At 58.5% G+C, this 17,447-nt stretch overlaps 1 protein-coding gene across 1 annotated transcript in view; it reads right to left on the bottom strand.

Moving 5' to 3' along the window:
• OTUD7A (OTU deubiquitinase 7A) overlaps nucleotides 1-17,447 on the bottom strand; it is a 116,638-nt gene that overhangs the window by 15,619 nt on the left and 83,572 nt on the right. Inside the window, exons 7-9 of the mRNA XM_039853455.1 lie at nucleotides 6,669-6,770; nucleotides 4,452-4,579; nucleotides 3,724-3,836 (exon numbers count right to left, since the gene is read on the bottom strand). Of these exons, the coding sequence (XP_039709389.1) occupies nucleotides 3,724-3,836; nucleotides 4,452-4,579; nucleotides 6,669-6,770 (343 nt within the window). The remainder of the gene's footprint in view (nucleotides 1-3,723; nucleotides 3,837-4,451; nucleotides 4,580-6,668; nucleotides 6,771-17,447) is intronic.

Raw genomic sequence — 17,447 nt, 5'->3', positions numbered from 1 at the left:
CACGCCTCCAACCTCTGGGACACAATGACCCTGGTGCTGGGCCCAGGGCAACCTGTGCCCCGAAGAGCTGTTTGAAGGAGATAAATAAAGCAGATATGACGGCTGCCAGCCCGAAGGGAAGAGCTGTGTTTGGCACGAGTGTCCCTGTGCCATGTGATCTGCGCCAACGACAGTGCCCTCCTTGCACGGATGTCACTGTCTCTTCCGTTTCTCAGAAACACCTGTTGCTTTTGCGCCCCGGGCAGTGCGCCATGTGGTTTTCCGCCTGAATCGGTGTGTCCTGATACCTAGTCTTTCCTGATCTCAGATAAACGCTTGTTGCCGTCACTCTAAAGGGCCCGTGTCGGAGGTGGACGCAGCGGGGGCAGCACGCTGCGCTTGGTGGCGGTGTGTCCTCAGCCCCCTTCCGTCTGGAACATGACCCGGGCGTCTTCGACCTTCGTGCCCTTGACCGTCCTGAGTGGGTTTTGCTGTGTCCTTCTCCAGGCGTCCTGCTGGGAGGCCTCAGCCTGCAGGTGACGTGGGCTCGCTCTGTCAAGGCCGCCTGCCAGGCTGCGTCCCTGCAGAGTAGCTCGTGTCTCCTGCGTGGTTAATAAGCACCCATGGGGAGGGACCCTGAGCCCCGCACGCACGTCCCAGGCCTCGACGCGTTCGCTGGTCTCGCCGTGGATTCCTAGCGTCTCGGTCAGTGGGAGGTAATCTATAAATGCGGTGATTTTGATGCGCAGGTACCCCCGACCCGGGGCTCATGCGAGCTGCATCTGTAACCTGGGACAACGCCCTTCATTTTTCAGGGTTCTTCCCCGTCTTCCGGCACAGGACGGTCCAGGTTCGCCGTGAGCCTTTTCTGCCTCAGCCCTGGACCCAGCCATTTCTCCAAAGAGCCTGTCTGCTTTTTTAAATAGTAGATAATGGGGTTTAGGAGACAGAGTATGAGGGTCGGGATTGGGAAATCACTGGTCCGAGCCTCACTCACAGACGCAGGGGACAGGGACGCGCGCCTGCACACGGGGACTTCCATCTGTCAGCCGTCACCATCCATCCATCCATCCATCCATCCATCCATTCATCCATTCAATACTCCATCCATCCTTCCATCCATCCATCCATCCACCCACTCCATCATTCAATTCAAGTACTCCATCATTCGCTCCATTCCATGATCGCCCATTCACTCCATCATCGTATCAATTCCATTTCCATTCATTCAGTTCGTCTGGTTCGTTCATTCATTCCATTCATTCACCCATCACCCATCCATCCTTCCATCCATTCCATTCCATCCTTTCCATTCCATTCCTTCCATTCATTCCATCTGGCTCCATTCGTTCATTCATTCATCTATTTCCATTCATTCATTCATTCATCCATTCATCCATCTATATCTGACCATCCATCTCTTCTTCCATCCGGCCCATCCGGCTCCATCTGTCCATCCTTCCCATCCTTCCATCTTCCATCCATCCATCCATCCATCCATCCATCCATCTATCCATCCACCTACTCCACCATCTATCCATCCATCACTCCATCCCACTCTATTGGAAACTCTGAGTCCACTGATACCTCAGCCCCAGCCTAACATCCCAAAGTTCATTCTACTTGGAGCTCCTTCTCCGACAGTGAGAAACCCGCTTCTAGTAATTTTAAGCCATTTCCTTACTTGACCCATCTCCCGGAGTGTAAGCAACCCCCACCTCTGCGGCCACCCTCGCCCTGTGGTCTGACGCCCTGGCCGTGGTCCTCCGTATCTGCCCACTGCAGGTGTCTGCCCGCCTCACTTCGCTGCACCTTGTGTCTTTGGGGCCGAGTGTTCCAGGGAGGGCAGGCAAGTGGGAAGGGTGCTTGACACAGACACACACGATGCTCTGAAAGCTCCCAGGTGACTGCCCTGTCCAGGCTGCTGGGAGGGACGAGGTGAGTGGCTTGCTGGTGTCCGTCACACGGTGAGTGCTCACAGCCAGTGGATGGGTGAACACAGGGAGGAGAGAGCACAGGCCCCAGGTGTATACCCACAGGGAAAGCATCCTGGCCGGAAACGTGGGTGCTCCTGTCCCTCGTGCAGGGGACGGACAGGTGGGCGTGGGAACGGGGCGAGCCGTCCGTGGGTGAGATGTGAATGCAGAGCAGAAGGTGGGGCAGGCTGGGGCTGGCACCGGCCCTGGTGCGTGGTCGTGGCACCCCCAGGCGTGGTGTCTGACAGGTACCGGGGGACCTCAGCAGCCACAGTGCCAGGGCTGACCAAAGGCCAGGCCCGCACCCTGCAAAGCCAGGCCGTGGTCCTCCACACAGAGGAGCCGCCAGCGCCTCCTGGGAACCGCTGCCCGCCGGCCCGGGAGAGCCCCCGCGAGGGCTCGGGCACACCGCCCCTCCCCGGGGCACTGTCACTTTGCCCGGAGAGTCCACTGTCCGGGGGCCACGGCCACGTTGGTTTCGGGGCACCTTTCATTAAAAACATAAGCGTGCGTGTATGAACACGTGTGTGCTCGTGTGCACGCATGTCTGTGTGTCCAGGGTGGAGACACAGCTGTCACACGGTCAAAGAAGAACGGGCTGACCCTGCCACCCCTCCCGCCCCGAGAGACAACCGGGCCGGGTCCTTCCCCCTGCACCCACGGGTGTCCCTGTGGCGGGTGCCGGACGGGCGACGGTGACAAGGACGCGGACACACTCCAGGACCTGGGAGGCGTGGGGGAGGAGGGGCGGAGCTCTCAGGAACGGACTGAGTCTTTACCACGTTGTCCTAAAAAGGTAGACTTTTGGTGCTGACGTCATTAAAATGACACAAGGACCCTGTAGGGATTGTGTTTGTGGGTCCCCTGCGCATGTCTAAGCTTCGTCCTGGAAGGGCCATGATGGAGCCGGGCTGGCCCGGGAAGCCCCGGGTCCGGCTGCTGGGGGCTGAGGGCCCAGCGCTGGGCTGTGGGTCCTGTGGGCCTGAGGGCTGGCCAGGCCACGCTCTCTGGGGGCTTCCGGTCCTTCTGGGGACTCCACGCTCTCGTATGTTTGGCTGAGACTTTTTCTATGGGTGACGACTTGGTCCTCAGCTTCAAAAAGTCTGAACCAAAGCTTATGCCGGCCCTTTGAGACGCCGGGGCCGCCCCGTTGGGCTGCACGGTCACGTCCACGCCAGACCATTCACGCTGCGTCTGCAGGAACACGCTGCCCCCTACGTGTGCATGACAGCAGAGCCTGTCCGTCACCAACACGCGTGACAGCCACAGAGCCCCTCCACAAGGCGCTGGGCTGGCTTCCTGATCTCTTGCTTTCAGAGTGACGTCTTGAAGCCAGCAATGAGACAATTAGCCGGGGACCCTAAAACCTCGCCAAGCTCTAGGGCTTGGCGGGTCCGAGACAAGATTGTGGGTAAGACCGCGGCGTCGTGAGTCACCTGCAAAGGCTCGGGCGCCGTGAGCGCCCGCCACGCCTCTGCCCGCACTGGGGTGTGATGGGGCCCGAGGAGCTCGGGGGCACAGAAGCGCGAGCTCTGTCCTCTGCCCGCAGAGTGCTCGGCGGCCTGTGCACCCTCCGGAGTGTCGCGAAGGCATCCGCGATGCCCACACCTCTCTGCATCTCGTGTAGCGTCTGACGCCTGCAGGCAGTGCTTTTTCGTCTCCCCCATCTCGGGGTGCCGTGTGGCCCCCGGTGCCGCTTTCTACGCTGCTCCCGGGAGGCTGGGCGCCCCGGGCGGCCTTGGGGGGGCAGGGGGCGGGGGGCACTTACCCGCCGGCCGAGCCTCCGTTCTTGCTGAGGTGCGTGCGCGGCTCGCTGGAGGCCAGCTTCAGCAGCTCCGTCCACTCGCGCTCCCACTCTTCCTCCGTGTACACCAGCCCTGACTGTGCAGAGGGGGCGTCTCAGGGCGCGGCGGGCGGCCTGGGCGGCCTGGGCAGCCTGGGCGGCCGCGCTGGGCCTCCCCGCTGCAGCCAAGCCGGCCGGGGCCGAGCGCACCTGTTCGTCGTCACCGACTGTCCCCGTTTGCTACGGACAGGTTTTTCCAGAACCCCGATCTCTAATCTCAGTGCTGTGGGGAGACCGCCCAGTGACTGGGTCATTCCCGGTGCCCCGGTGCCAGGCCTGACCATGGTGGGCCGACCCCCACCCGAGGCGGACGGGCCCTTCCTCTAGGACCACGGGGAGCCAAGGCGGTGCGCAGGGGACCGGGTGTCCCTTCCGCACTGAGCACAGGGGCCTGGGGCCGTGGGCGGGGCCGGGGCCACCTGGGGTGCACCCCGCCTCCCAGCTGCCACCAGCAACGCCCTCGCATGGGTGCCAGACGCCTCTGGGAGCGAAGGAGGCGGGTTCCCTGCATTACGCCGGGGCGGGAGTGAGCGGACGTGGGTCACTGCGGCCAGCGCCTCGCCAGGGGTCGAAGCGGGAGAGGCCCCCCCGGTCCCCGGAGCCCCGTCCGCCCGGCCCGGGGGTGGACGCCGCCCGGGGCCCAGCGCCCGGACCTCCTTGTTCTGCTGCGTCTGCTGCCAGCGCCACCTCCGCTTCAGCGCCTCCCGCTCGGGCCCCGTCCTCATCATGCTGTACAGCACCTTCCGCAGAACCAGGTCCCGGTCGTGGAAGCCCCACATTCCTGCCACCGGCCCAGCGAGCAGAGGAGAGACAGGACGTGAGAGGGGGCACGTCGGAGGCGGCTCGGCCCGCGCGGCCACACGCCCAGAGACTGCGCGTCTGCCACCACTCGGGCCCGTGCCAGCCGGCAGACCCTCTGATCTTTGTCCCGGTGTGGCCTATGGGGACAAGTTGGTGACATGTCCTCACGCAGGGCCCCTGGCTGCATCTACGGCTGGCCTGTGGCTACAGGCATCTCAGCCTCCTGAGCCGCGGAGTGGACACCACTGCCCACGTCTGGGCCCGAGACGGTGCCCGCTTCCCGGGGCAGCCCTGCCCCAGCCCTCCAGGCCGCCCTGAGAGGCGAGCGGGGGCGAAGACAAACCGGCGGCTCCACCTGCACGCTCGGGGGGGGACGTGGGCCAGAAGCCCAGCCACGAGTGGTGCCGCCCTGGCTGCAGGAAGGAGTGGGGAGGTCGGTCTGTCCGTCCATCCATCCGCCCGTCCATCCATCATCTGTCTTTCCATCCATCCATCTGTGCATCCATTCATCCGCCTGTCTATCTATTCATTTATTCATTCGTTTGTCTATTTCAGAGCCCATTTCTCCATTTCATTCAAGGTTTTTCTGTTCATTCGCATTCATTTCATTCATCTGCTCATCTATTTGTGATTCATCTATCTATCTGCTTGTTCATCTATCTATTTCACTATCTGTTCATCTATTTGTATCCATTTCCATTCATTCCGCCTATCTATCTATGCATTCATTCGTTTGTTCATTTGTATCTATCTATTTCATTTCGTTTTGTCTATCTGCTTTCCGTTCATCTGCTTCCATGTATCTATCTATCATCTATCTGTCTATCTATCTATTCATTGGTCTGCTTTGTTCATCGGGTTCGTCTATTTGTTGCCCATTCATTTCTATTTATTCGAGCGCCTGCCTATTTGCCTCCATTCATTTCCAGTATCTATTCATTCGCCTACTATCTATCTATCTGCCCCATCCATCCGTCTATCTATCCATGCATTCATCCATTTGTCTGTCCATCCGCCTGTCCATTTGTTCGTCCGGCTCGTCCATCCATCCATCCATCCATCCATCCATCCATCCATCCGTCCATCCATCCATCCATCCATTCGAGTCCCATCCACTCTACCTAATTAATTCCATGCTTGCTTTATGGTGGGGTGAGGCACATTCTAGGTGCTGGGGAGCCCCACGGCAGTGACCGGGACAGACTAAGCCCCTAAAATCTCAGAGCCTGTGGTGGGGAGCATTGAATGGGCATGTAGTGGCAGGAGAGATGGAGCCACCGAGGGCACAGAGTGCGTGGTGACCCTGGGCGTGAAGGGGACATCGGAGCGGAGTCCAGTGGGGGAGGGAGGGAGCTGGGTCTCCTCCCAGGCAGAGCGGAGGGCCAGGCATGGCCCGTCCTCGGGGACCCCGTGGCGTGTTCGAGCAACAGTGAGAGGGAAAGCTGGGGGGACAGGGTGGAGGGGACGAGGCGAGAGCGAGGGGTGGGCTCCGACGGGCGCGGGAGCCTTGGGGAGCTTTCGAAAGAAGCACCAACCGCGCCGACCAGTAATTTTAAAGCCTCCGCCTGGTCATGTGTCCTTTAGAGCAGCGGTCCCCACCCTCTGTGGCACCAGGGACCGGAGCTCCTATGAGCATCTAACGCCCGGTGACCTGAGGCGGAGCCGAGGCGGTGACGCTGGCGCTGGGGACCGGCTGCAGATGCAGACGAGGCTTCGCTCCCCCACCCGCCGCTCGTCTCCTGTTCCACGGCCGGTACCGGTCCGAGCCCGGGGGTTGGGGACCGTGCCTTAGAGCAAAGATCTGCACTAACTGGGGGCTGCCGTGGGCCGTCTGTCAAGCGAGGCTTTTGTCTTTCTGTACAGCGGGGGACAGGTCCTTGCATCAACCGGCTGGGCTGACCCGACGCCCCCCGCGACTCCCCAGGCACGGCGAGCCCCCGCGTCCTGCCGAAGCTCCTTGGGGCGTCTCTCGCCCAGTGGGGGTCTCCTTGCCCCATACGCTGTTACCCCCAGCCCGCCTCCAGCGTCGCCGTCACCGATTTCCACGGGCTTCTCGCCGCGGAGCTTACCCAGGGAGGCGGCGTGTAAAAGGCAGTTCCCGTCCCCCGTCGTGGCCAGAGGAAGGAGCCGTTTACAGCTCGTGCACACCGTGGACCACCAGTTCAGGCGACCTGGAACGGAAGGTCACTTTAGGACAGGCCCAGCTCGGCGGGGGCCGCGGCGAGCGCGCGCTCCGTCAGCAGAAACCTCAGCGGGGACTTCGGAGAACTCTGGTGGGAAGAGGGAAGGTGACATGGCTACTTCTTCACCGATAAAATATAGACACCTTTCCTCTGTGAGGTAAGAGGTGGCCAAATCCCCTCATCAATCAGCAAGCAGAACAGAACCCTCAAGACCTCGAAGCTGCCGCCCCTCGAATTTGGGGGTGTATTTTGCACAAAACATAAAATCTCTCATCTTTTCTCTGAACCCAGTTCCTTTGTTCGTGTCACGTTTGTTCGACCCCCTTGTTGATGCCCACACCTTTGAAGGTGCGGTCTACGTTTAATTTCCTACGTCGACACCATTGCAGCCGCAGTGAATTCGTGGACACGCCTCGAGACTCCACTTCAGGAACACAGAGTGGACATGCTGTTATTTCTGACATGTACAACTAAAACACCTGGGCGTTATGTATAAAACAACAAGAAGACGGAACAGTGGACGGAAGTCAGGCCGGCTGGGACCTGGGCAACGACGCGGGTCCCCGAGTTCCTTGGGCCACACGAATCCCACCCTAGATACAGAGAGGCTGGTAACCTAGTAACGCCATTGAGGGTGACCGAAGGAATCTTGCTCTTCCGAGACGGGATGCCAGGGAGGGCGTGGCTTACTCAGCGAGCCAGCAGACGCTTCGACGACAACTGCTCTATTCTGGCCAAACGCCCCCGAATAAACCGCAGACCTATCACGACTGCCGCCACCCAAGGCCAGGTGCGAGCGACGCTCCCATCCGCACCAGGCTGAAGTGAGTCGCTCACCACCCGTCCCCTCACCGCCAGGGGGAGTCCACCCCCTGTCAATGAAGGACACATGGGTCCCCCCACCCCGCCCGGCAGCACCAGGACGCCCATCCCTCAACAGGTGCAGAGCGGAGAGTCCTTACTCCCAACCCCGCCTGGCGGTTCTGCGTCAACGGCCCCCTGCACCTAGCCGAGTGACGTCACAAGTCTGCTAAAACACAAGACTTAATAAGACCCGGAATCGTACAACTGAATACCCAGTATGTGTGATTTTCAAGTGAAAATTAGTTATACCAAGAACCAGGAGGATCTCAAACCAAATGAGAAAAGACGATCAAGAAATACCAACACTGAGATGACGCGGCGGTCGAATGATCCGACGGAGATTTTAAAGCAGATGTCATAAAAGCGCTTCAGAAGCAATGACGAGCACGCTGGAAACAAAATAAGAAATAGAAAAGGCTGGCAAAGAAATAGAAAGTCTCTCTCTCCCGCACGCACAGAAGATAAAGAACGGGAAAGGAAAAAAGGTACCAAGGAAAGTGGAACTAAGAAACACAATAACTGGTAAGCAAATGGAAAGGCGTTTTTTAAGTGGTTAAAGAAACGAATTGTCGATCTAGAATTTTATGTCCGACAGAAATTACCCTCCAGAAGTAAAGGGGAAATCGACACATTCTCAGATGAAGAAAAACTTGTTTGAAACCAAGACAACTTGTTACCAGCGGATATAACTTAAAATCATGGCTGAAAGAAGTTCCCCAGAGAGAGATAAAAGGAATGTTGGAACATCGGGCAGGAAGAACGTGGAGAAGCAAAAATATGAAGTATAAGAGCTTTTGTTTCTCCTTCCGAGTTTTCTAAACTATGTCTGAATGTTGAAGCAAAACTCATAACATTGTCTCAGTGAACGCAGAATAAATGTTTAAGACAACTACAAATAGTGCAGGGTAAATGAGCATCAGGGCAGGTTTATATGCACACTTAGTGACGGTGAGATGCTGGATGGCTTCGACCAAAGACAAGGACAATATTCAATACCGATTAAAAGGGGTGAAATGTCAGCTTTCGTAAAATAGACATACCTAATGTACTACCTAGAATGACCACTAAAAAAGCAATACGAAGAGATACACTCAAAACCAATCCTACACGAGCTCCTCCAGAAAATAGCCAGTATTACCAAAAACCAGACAAAGAAAGCACAAAAAAGAGAAAAGTTCTGAGAAATACCTCTCGTGAGTATGATGCGAAATTATTAACAAAATATGAACAAATAGAATCCAGCGATAGAGAGAAAAAATTATACACTATGATCAAGTGAGGTTTATTACAGGGATGCGAGGCTGGTTCAAAATATGAAGATCAGTCAATTAGTGGAATTCGTCGTATTAACGGTTTACATAAGAAAAATCACTTGATCACATCATCGATGCAGGTTAGTGACGGTTTGGTGTTTGCGCTCTTGTGGCTGACTTTCATGAATACGAGGTGAGTAATAGGAGATGATTGAAAAAAAGGGTAGGTTATAGGACGCGCGACGGTGAAGGTCAATCCCATGATGGTGGCAAGTGCACGAAGCTGGGGAGGGGACAGCCTTGGCTCCATGGGGGGCGGTGGGACATCGATCATGGTTCGTATTTTAGAATCATGACCGCAGACTTCCGCACGAAGGAAAACGCCCCGGTGTGGGTCTCCCACGCTGCTGGAGATGCCCTAAATGTGACAGCGTGACCCGGGAGCCTGTCTTCTGCCAACATCCGCAAAGCCACGGGAGGCTAAGTCATCGGCTCGTAAGCAGAGTCAAATCTCAGCCACAACACGGACTTTTTCAGAAGTCTCGTGAGATAGAGAGTCCACTACCCCCCAGGGGAGGGCGGTCCCACAAAATGCTACAGGATGGATCGAAAACACTGGAAAGCGAGGAGTGAGCAGACCTGAAACCCAGCCTCAACCCAGCTGAAGTGAGTGGTCGGCCACCGGCAGGGGAAGGATGAGCTCCCTCTAGAGGACAATGACATCATTTGCAGCCGCTGCAGTATTCACGATGCCTAGAAGCCAGTCAAAAACTACTAGGTATGCCAAAAACAGCAGCAACAACAACACACACACACACACGCACGCACAAACAAAAAACAAACCAAAAATAATAATAATAATAATAAGAGTAAACGGCTGGAAACCAAGAAGAGAAAAATTAGATAACAAAAACAACAAAAAAGCCACGTAAGCGATCCAAATTTGGTTAGCTGGCGGGAATTTGAAAGTGACTATGATTAATATATTCGGGAAAATAGACTAAATGGCGAAGAAGCAATATTTAAATCCACAATGGTCGAGATTTTGCAAAATCGATGAAATATACAGATGTTAGAAGGTCTGTAAATCCCAAAAAGAATAAACGAAAAAAGTAAACCATCCCAAGACAGAGAGTAAAAATTAAAGAGAAACTCTTAAAAGCAGAGAAAAAGAGACATGTTAGATGGTGCGGGGCATAAGCAAACAGAAGCGTGCACACGACGGAACGAGGGCGTCAGACAGCAGAAAGAAAATGCTTCTAATCCAGTCTCGTGACCCCAACGCAGTTTGTGTCACTCCAAACCAGAACCGCTGGAGTATGAGGTAGCTGTCCCCACCCGACACGGGACATCTGTGGGAGCCCTACGGCTACAGGACACTTAGTGACGGTGAGATGCTGGATGGCTTCGACCAAAGACAAGGACAATATTCAATACCGATGAAGCTCTGAGCCAGCACGGTAAGGCAGAAAGTAGAAATCAAACACATAAAGATCAAAAAAGGAGCGAAATGCTATTTATTAGTAGGGAGCAGGGCTGTTTATGGAGATAAAGCTAAGAATTCAATAAAAAACTCCTAGACCCGATATATGAATTTGAACTTAGCAAGATCTCAGAAGACAAAGTCAATATACAAATATTATTTGCATTTCCATATGCTAGCAAAAAAAAAACACAACTTAAAAATGAAATTAAAAACATTAAATACCTACATGTAAATGTCATGAAATTTATGCGATACCTACTCTAGACCGAAAACTACAAAATATTCCTGAGAAAATGTACAGAGATTCAAATAAGAGGAGAGATTTATCATGCACGCAGATTGAGTCCTTATCAACGTGACACCAAATTCTTCTCAAATCGATCTATAAATTTAACAACCCCGATCAAAATCGAAAAAGGGTAGTTTTGGAAAAAATTGACAAGCTGAGCAGAGCGGAGACCAGAAGAGAGACACGCGTGTTTTTTGTTTTTTTAAATAAAGCCCCTTAGAGCTTTCAGTGGGAGAAAGGAAAACGTGTTCTAACAAATGGTGCTAGAATTAGTGGATATTTGAAACGTGCTAGTTCACACCACAAACCCAAATTAGTCTGACGTGGATCACAGACATAAATGTAAATGCTAAACATGCAAATGATTCACAGACCTCAGGATAGAAGCTAAAGCTATAAAGCGTCCCAGGAAGACAGAACGGAATATTATTGGGATGAGCAAAGGAAAGAGCCGATACATTTGACCTCATCGAAATTAGCCCAAAAAATCCTGCTCATCAAAAGACACCATTATACAATGAAAAGTCGGGCCCAGGACTGGGATGACATGTTCATAAAATACAAATCTGATGGAGCACATATCAGGAACCCCCGTGAATCAGTAGGAACCGGCCACTGTGATAAAAACGAGCGAAAGATTTAAGACGCGTCCCTGCGGACGGCGGACGGATGGTCACAACGAGCGTGAAAGATGCTCAACGTCATCAGTCACCGGGAAATGCGAACTTAAGGCCCAATCGGTCGACGCTCCATACCTACTAGAGGGACAGGGCTGACGGCGGCAAAGGCTGGCACGTCACCACTTTGCTTTAGGGAGTGAACACTGTCACGATGATCCCGGGAAGCCTTCCAGCAATTTCCACCACGGTTCGACACACTCCTACCGTATGATCCGGCAGCTGTCCCCCTGGGGGTTTGCCCAAGAGACGTGAAAACATAAGGTTTACGCAAGAATATGCCGAGCGGCCCTTATTTCTCATGAGCTGGCTGCTTTCGGCTCTGGGGCCGCATCTCCAAAATAAAGCATCGGCCCTGCGGGGCCGCCTCGGGCCGTCACTCGGAGAATCTGGGTCACGACACCCTCCTCCGCTCCTCCTCAGGAAGCTCCTGGCGGACGTACCACACCAGAACGAGGTGAGGAGGGCAGGTGGGGAATGGGGGAGCCACACAGGGCCCCACCCGCCCGGGCGGGCGGAAAGCACTTTCAAAGGAACCCGCAGCGGTGGCTGGAGACACTGCAGGTCGGTGCGACCGCCTCGATACGGGGGCTGTCACCGCGACGTGAGTGGCAGTCCTGCTGGGGGCGGGTCTTGCCTTCGATCTGTAGCGAATGTGACATCCGTGAAGCACGGGGAAGCAGTGCGAAGGGTACGCAGCCGCGTGCCGCGTCACGACGGGGTCGGGTTCTGGGACATCGTCCTTCGGGGACCTCGTCGTCGCGTGAGCATCGCAGAGGCGCCTCACGGGCGGGGACGGTCCCGCCCGCCACACACCCGGGCCGCGAGCCTGGACCGCCTGTCGCCGCCCACGCCGGCACCAGGTGACGTCAGGCCCGAGGGAAAGTGACGCCATCGAGAGACGTGGGGACGTGAGATGAGCGAGGCCGCGGCCGGAGTGACACGGCCACTGTTCTACAGCAAACTTAAGATAAAATAACTGTAAAGAGCAGAGTCTAAAATAACGGTAGAAACGCAGAGCAGCAGGTCCGTGAGCCGGCGACAGTTTTTCTTATCATCGAGCGCTATGTGCGGAACGTGATGGCATGCGTGTGCTTTGACAGCTGGTGGCCGCGTGTGCGCAGCGTCCGCACAAACGCGTGACTGCCGCATCGTGCCACGGCCCACCGCGGCTCCGGTGTCGTTAGGAGAGTGGCCGTTAGCGCCCCGTAGAGCCTCACGGAGCCACCGCAGGTACCCGTCTGCTGGGGACGGATCCGGGGCTGTTCGGGGCGTGACTGCCCCTCCGACGACAGGACCGAGCGAACCCCCGGGGTCCCTCGAGAACGGGATGCGGCTGGGACCCTTAAAAAGTCATCATCACGAGAACCCAAAGAGAGAAAAGACGTTCGTTAAGAGGCGTAGCCCGCCGCAGCACGAAAACCGTGATGGGGTCTCGGAATGTCTTGGAAAAAAATACTTCATAGGAGATTTGGGGGCGAACCGGGGAAATATGGGTACAGGTGCCATGTTAGATGGCATGTTACCTTAACGCTGTTTATCTTAGGCGTGACGATGCCCTGGCTTTTAGGAGAAATTTCAGGAGATACGCACTCGCGATCCACATTCGAATGGTTCAGAAAAAAGTATATATGTGAAAAAAGTCACATATGTATTTATATATATCGATATTTCTACGTTGATCTACAGGTAGATATAGGTACATATGAGACGGGACGAAACTCGGAAAGCTGTGCTTCCTGAAGCGGGACACACCGGTGAGAATCCTCGGACGCCTCTGCACGTGCCCGGGACAGGAAGGACGAGCGGGGCCGCCCCACGGTGTCGCGTCCAGCCACGGAGACTCCTGTGCGCGTCCCGAGCAGCCTTGGCTGGTTCTCCCGTCGAAACCACGTCCCCGTGTCTTCTGACCGCGGGACGCTTAAGCCGGGAAAATCCTAGACGTCCCCGTTTTCGTGGGTGTCACGCGACAGGACCCTAGGGGACCTCTCTCTCGCGGGTGCGGCTTCGATCCGTCCTGTGCGCCCTGTGGGGCGGGCCACGTGTCCCCAGAGCAGGGCCGGGCTCAGGCTGGCTGACCGGGCGCCGAGTCCCGCCTGGGTCCCGGCCCCTGGGCTGCCATGAGGAGGGAGAGCAGACGGCCAGGGCCGCGTGGCCCTCGGACCCCGGCGGAGAGGGCGGCCGTGCCCCACACGCGGCACCGAGCCTGTCACCCCGGGTCGGTGGGCCCTCGGACCCCGGCGGAGAGGGCGGCCGTGCCCCACACGCGGCACCGAGCCTGTCACCCCGGGTCGGTGGCCCCGAGTGGGGACAGACTCCGCGACGTCCCCGTGTCCCCGTGCTGTGGTCGCCCTCGGCCTCTGCGAGGTGCTTCCTTTCCTGCTCCCACACGGGCCCCACGCAAATGGCTCCGTCCGCCCGCGGTTATCAACGGCTTTCCAGCCTCCCCGGCTCCCTGGGGCGCCCGTAACACGGAGGGCACCTCGAGCTCCAGGGGGGGACGCGCCGGGAAAGGCGCTCAGTTACACGCCGTGGACAGTTCGTGCCCAGTTTTCCCCTGCCGGCCACCATGGTCACCTTCCAGAGACCGCGCCAGGGGCCTGGGGCCACGGCCTGGTGGAGCCACCCCTGAAACCAGCGCATGAGCTAGAAGAGACCCCACGACCCCGAAAAACGCCAGCGGTCACGGGGCGCGTCGGCCGCTCCTCTGTGTCAGATAGGCCGTGCGGCCGGGGACCAGGATGGAGCCCGCCTCCCCAGGGACACCTGCCTCCCCAAGTCGCAGGCTGGGGCTTGGAACCCGGGACGGCAGGCGCGGGGCGGGGGGCCGGCACCAGCACAGCCAGACGCCAGCGCAGCCAGAGCCCCCTCTCAGCTGGCAGGAAGCCCGCACACCCAGGAAATCTTTCCAGGCCGGAGAACTGAAGCCATTTTTAACAGGGCCTGTCCCCTAAACGCCCCTTCGTTCGTTCAGACTTCCTACGGGGAATTCGTCATTTTCTAAACCTCACTCCAGCCCGCACGTCGGTCACACTGAGAAGGTGAACTAATCGCGACGCAACTTAGGTGGCTGGGGGCGTGGGAGCTTTGATTGAAGCTGGCTTCCAGAAGTCCAGACTCCCACCCAGGTCACGGCATGCCTGGGCTGCGACCAGGGTCACCCGCCTGGGGTGCTGACCCAGCTCTGGTGAGTTCCAGCACGGTCCAGCCTCTGGAGGACCGGAAACGGCCCGGGGCTATTCCCCGCTCTCCAGCCCGGGGCTGGGAGGCCAGGCCTCTGCTGGGCAGTGTCGCTGGGCAGGGGACTCCTGGCTTCGGCAGAGGGACCACGCGAGCTCCCCACCCAACACCTTCTCGGGAACAGAAGGACACGGGAACCAGGGCTGGGAATATTTAGGAAACCAACAGAAACGTGCGCTCCGGCAAATGGGGTGAAGCAGGTGGGCGCCGTCGGGGGACGCGGGCGCTACGTCAGCAGGGAGCTGCCCGTCACTGTCCTGCGTTTTCCAGGCGACGGCCCTCTGACGCACCCAGGGCGATGGGGTCCCTCAGCTGGAGCTTTGTGACAGATGATGGCACCACACACTTTAACGTCACCTTGCTCAGCGCCCACTAAGGCACTCAGAGGAAAGAAAACAAAGTGGGTGGCAGTTCTCTGTGACGAGGATGAGAGTCTCCCGCCCTAATGTGACCTTGTGACTGCCTGAAAGGCCACCACCCTCTGGGGCGGCCCCACCCACCCAGGGCCACTGACCTCTGTGCCTTGCAGGCCTCCCTGCGGGTCCGTCCCGCGCGGCTGCGATGTCACTGTGGTGTGCTCACGCTCCCGGCTCCTCAGCCAGCCGGTCCCCAACACGGCACGGGGGGTGGCGGGATGTCCCTCCCGCGGGTGACCCCCAGTCTGTGAACTCCCATGGCACATGCTGAGCCAGGATGTCTCCCGAGCTGCAGACCCACATCCCACTGGACGGCGACTCGACCCGTGTCACCGGGACCTCGGACTCTGCCTGTGCTCCTGGCCTTGCCATGGCCCCCGAACCCGCCTCTCCCCCGGGGCCGGCACCTCTGCCCAGGGCCAGCACCGATCCGCGTGCTGAGGGCATCGTCCTCCTTGTCACGCTTGGCGCCACGGCCCCATCCAATCCAGCAGCAAGTCCCGCCGGTCCGTCTTCAGAACAGATGCCACCTCGGCACCTTGCTACTTCCCGTCACTCCCACTGCGACCCCACAGCCACGGCCACCACCCTCCTCTGGGGCAGAGTGGACGCCTCCTCCCTGTTCGTCCCGCTTTTCTCGTGGTCCCCACAGGCACGGTCCACGAAGCAGCTGGAAGGCGTCACGTGTGAACCCCGGCGTGTCACGCCCCTGCTCGGCCCTCCCAGGCTGCTGGTCCTCCCCACGGCGAGGCCCGGGGCTCACGCCGGCTTGCTGGGCCCGAGCCGCCATTCCCCTGCCTCCCCCCGGCCCTGCCGGCCCCTCCACCTGCTGCCGCCACAAGCGCAGCCTCTGAGGCTGTGCCCCCTCCACGGGGGACGCCCGGGCTGACATCTGCCCCACCGGGGTCTCCCTGCCTCACCGCCTTGCTGCTCAGCTCCGCCACAGCGGCCGCTCCTGCCACCGACTTCCTTTCCCAAGGGGACCCTCAGCCCCTACGAGGGCCGGTGCCACCTGCGTGGCCTGCAGAGAGCCCCACACGCGGACGGCCACCTCGTGGGCACAGCCCAGGCGAGCGCTGGGTGACTCCGCCCTGGCAGCTGTCACACGTCTCTGACTTTAAGATGAAAGAAAGCGAGGCTCGGGAGGGCCAAGTCACTCGGCCAAGTCCTCCGGGCCGGCCTGGGGCCCAGCGGGCCGGGCTCAGCCCGGAGCCTTCACAGGCTTCCGGCAGATCCGGCCAGTCGATCACCCTCCGGGGAGACGAGACCCGACAGCCGCACTCGGAGGTGTCCCTGCGTCTTCTCCGATGCCCGCATTGCCTCTGCCCTTGGACAGGAGCTGCCCAGCGGGGCGGGGTTCCCGGCGAGGCGCCAGGCGTGGCCGCCCAAACCCGCAGACCCGCATCCCGAGGCGTGTTGCAGGCAGAAGCGGCTGGGAGCCCCGTGTTCTCCGGGCGGGGAACCCTCACAGGAGGACACTGTCCCCTCGCGGGCTTGAAGGCTTGGGGGGCGGTGCTGCCCCTCTGTGGGTCCTGTGGGAGGTGAGCGCTAGCACCCCAGGTGACACAGAGGACCCTCCGCCCATACACGGGGCCGCCACGTGCCTGGGGAGGCGGGCAGCCCCCCAAATGCCCACGCCATGCCGGGCACTGAGAGAGGAGCCACACTCCCGTGACGGACGGCTGGACCGCCAGCACCGACGGGGCGAAGGCCGCTTTTTGCCCATTTGGGGGACATGAGCCCAAGGCCCCGTGAACAGAGATTTCCTTCCAGGCACCGCTGGACGTCTCTCCCTCACTTCCCCGGGGAGGAGGAGCGGGTCCGAGGGGCCCAGCCCGGCAGGAGGGAACGAGGCCTCCTCCCAGTGGATGGTGGCAGGGCGTGGGGACCAGCCTGGCACCAGCCGGGGTCCCGTCAGAGTCGGGCCTGGGGAATGAGCGGGCTTCCACCCCGAGATCACCCCGGACCACGGGGCCAGCTGAGGAAAGAGAAGCCACAGACGGGGCCACGGTCGGCTGGGGCGGCTCGGGGAAGTGAGCGCTCGTTTGTTCCCTGTCCCTTCCCTGTTCCCAGCCTCGCCTCCCTGTCCCGGGCCAAACCCCGGCGTCCAGCACGTCTCTGCTCCAGGGGCGGGCTCCGAGAGCGGGGTGTGGGGCCAGCTCCCCCAAAGCCTCCCGCGGCAGCGACAGGCACCTTCCCCAGAGCTGGGTGGGGGCCCGGCCTCCTCCTCTCCATCCTCCTGGCACGTGACATAAACAACGAGCAGTTGGTGGATTTAGCCTCTTAACTCAGTAACTCCGGCTTCTTAAAAGGTGTTTTCTAAGAGCGGATGACTTCGGAGAAAGAGCACCCTTTGAAGATACTAGTCCAAGGGTAACACGTCAGTGATAAAAATTCACGTGCAACATATGGAAAAATAGCGAAGCAGACGCTCGAGGGA

The sequence above is a fragment of the Pteropus medius genome, unplaced genomic scaffold (genome assembly GCF_902729225.1).
Source record: "Pteropus medius unplaced genomic scaffold, Ma_sr-lr_union100, whole genome shotgun sequence".
NCBI classification, from domain to species: domain Eukaryota; kingdom Metazoa; phylum Chordata; class Mammalia; order Chiroptera; family Pteropodidae; genus Pteropus; species Pteropus medius.
Note: the sequence above shows the minus strand (reverse complement) of the source record. Positions and strands in the feature narration are given on the sequence as shown.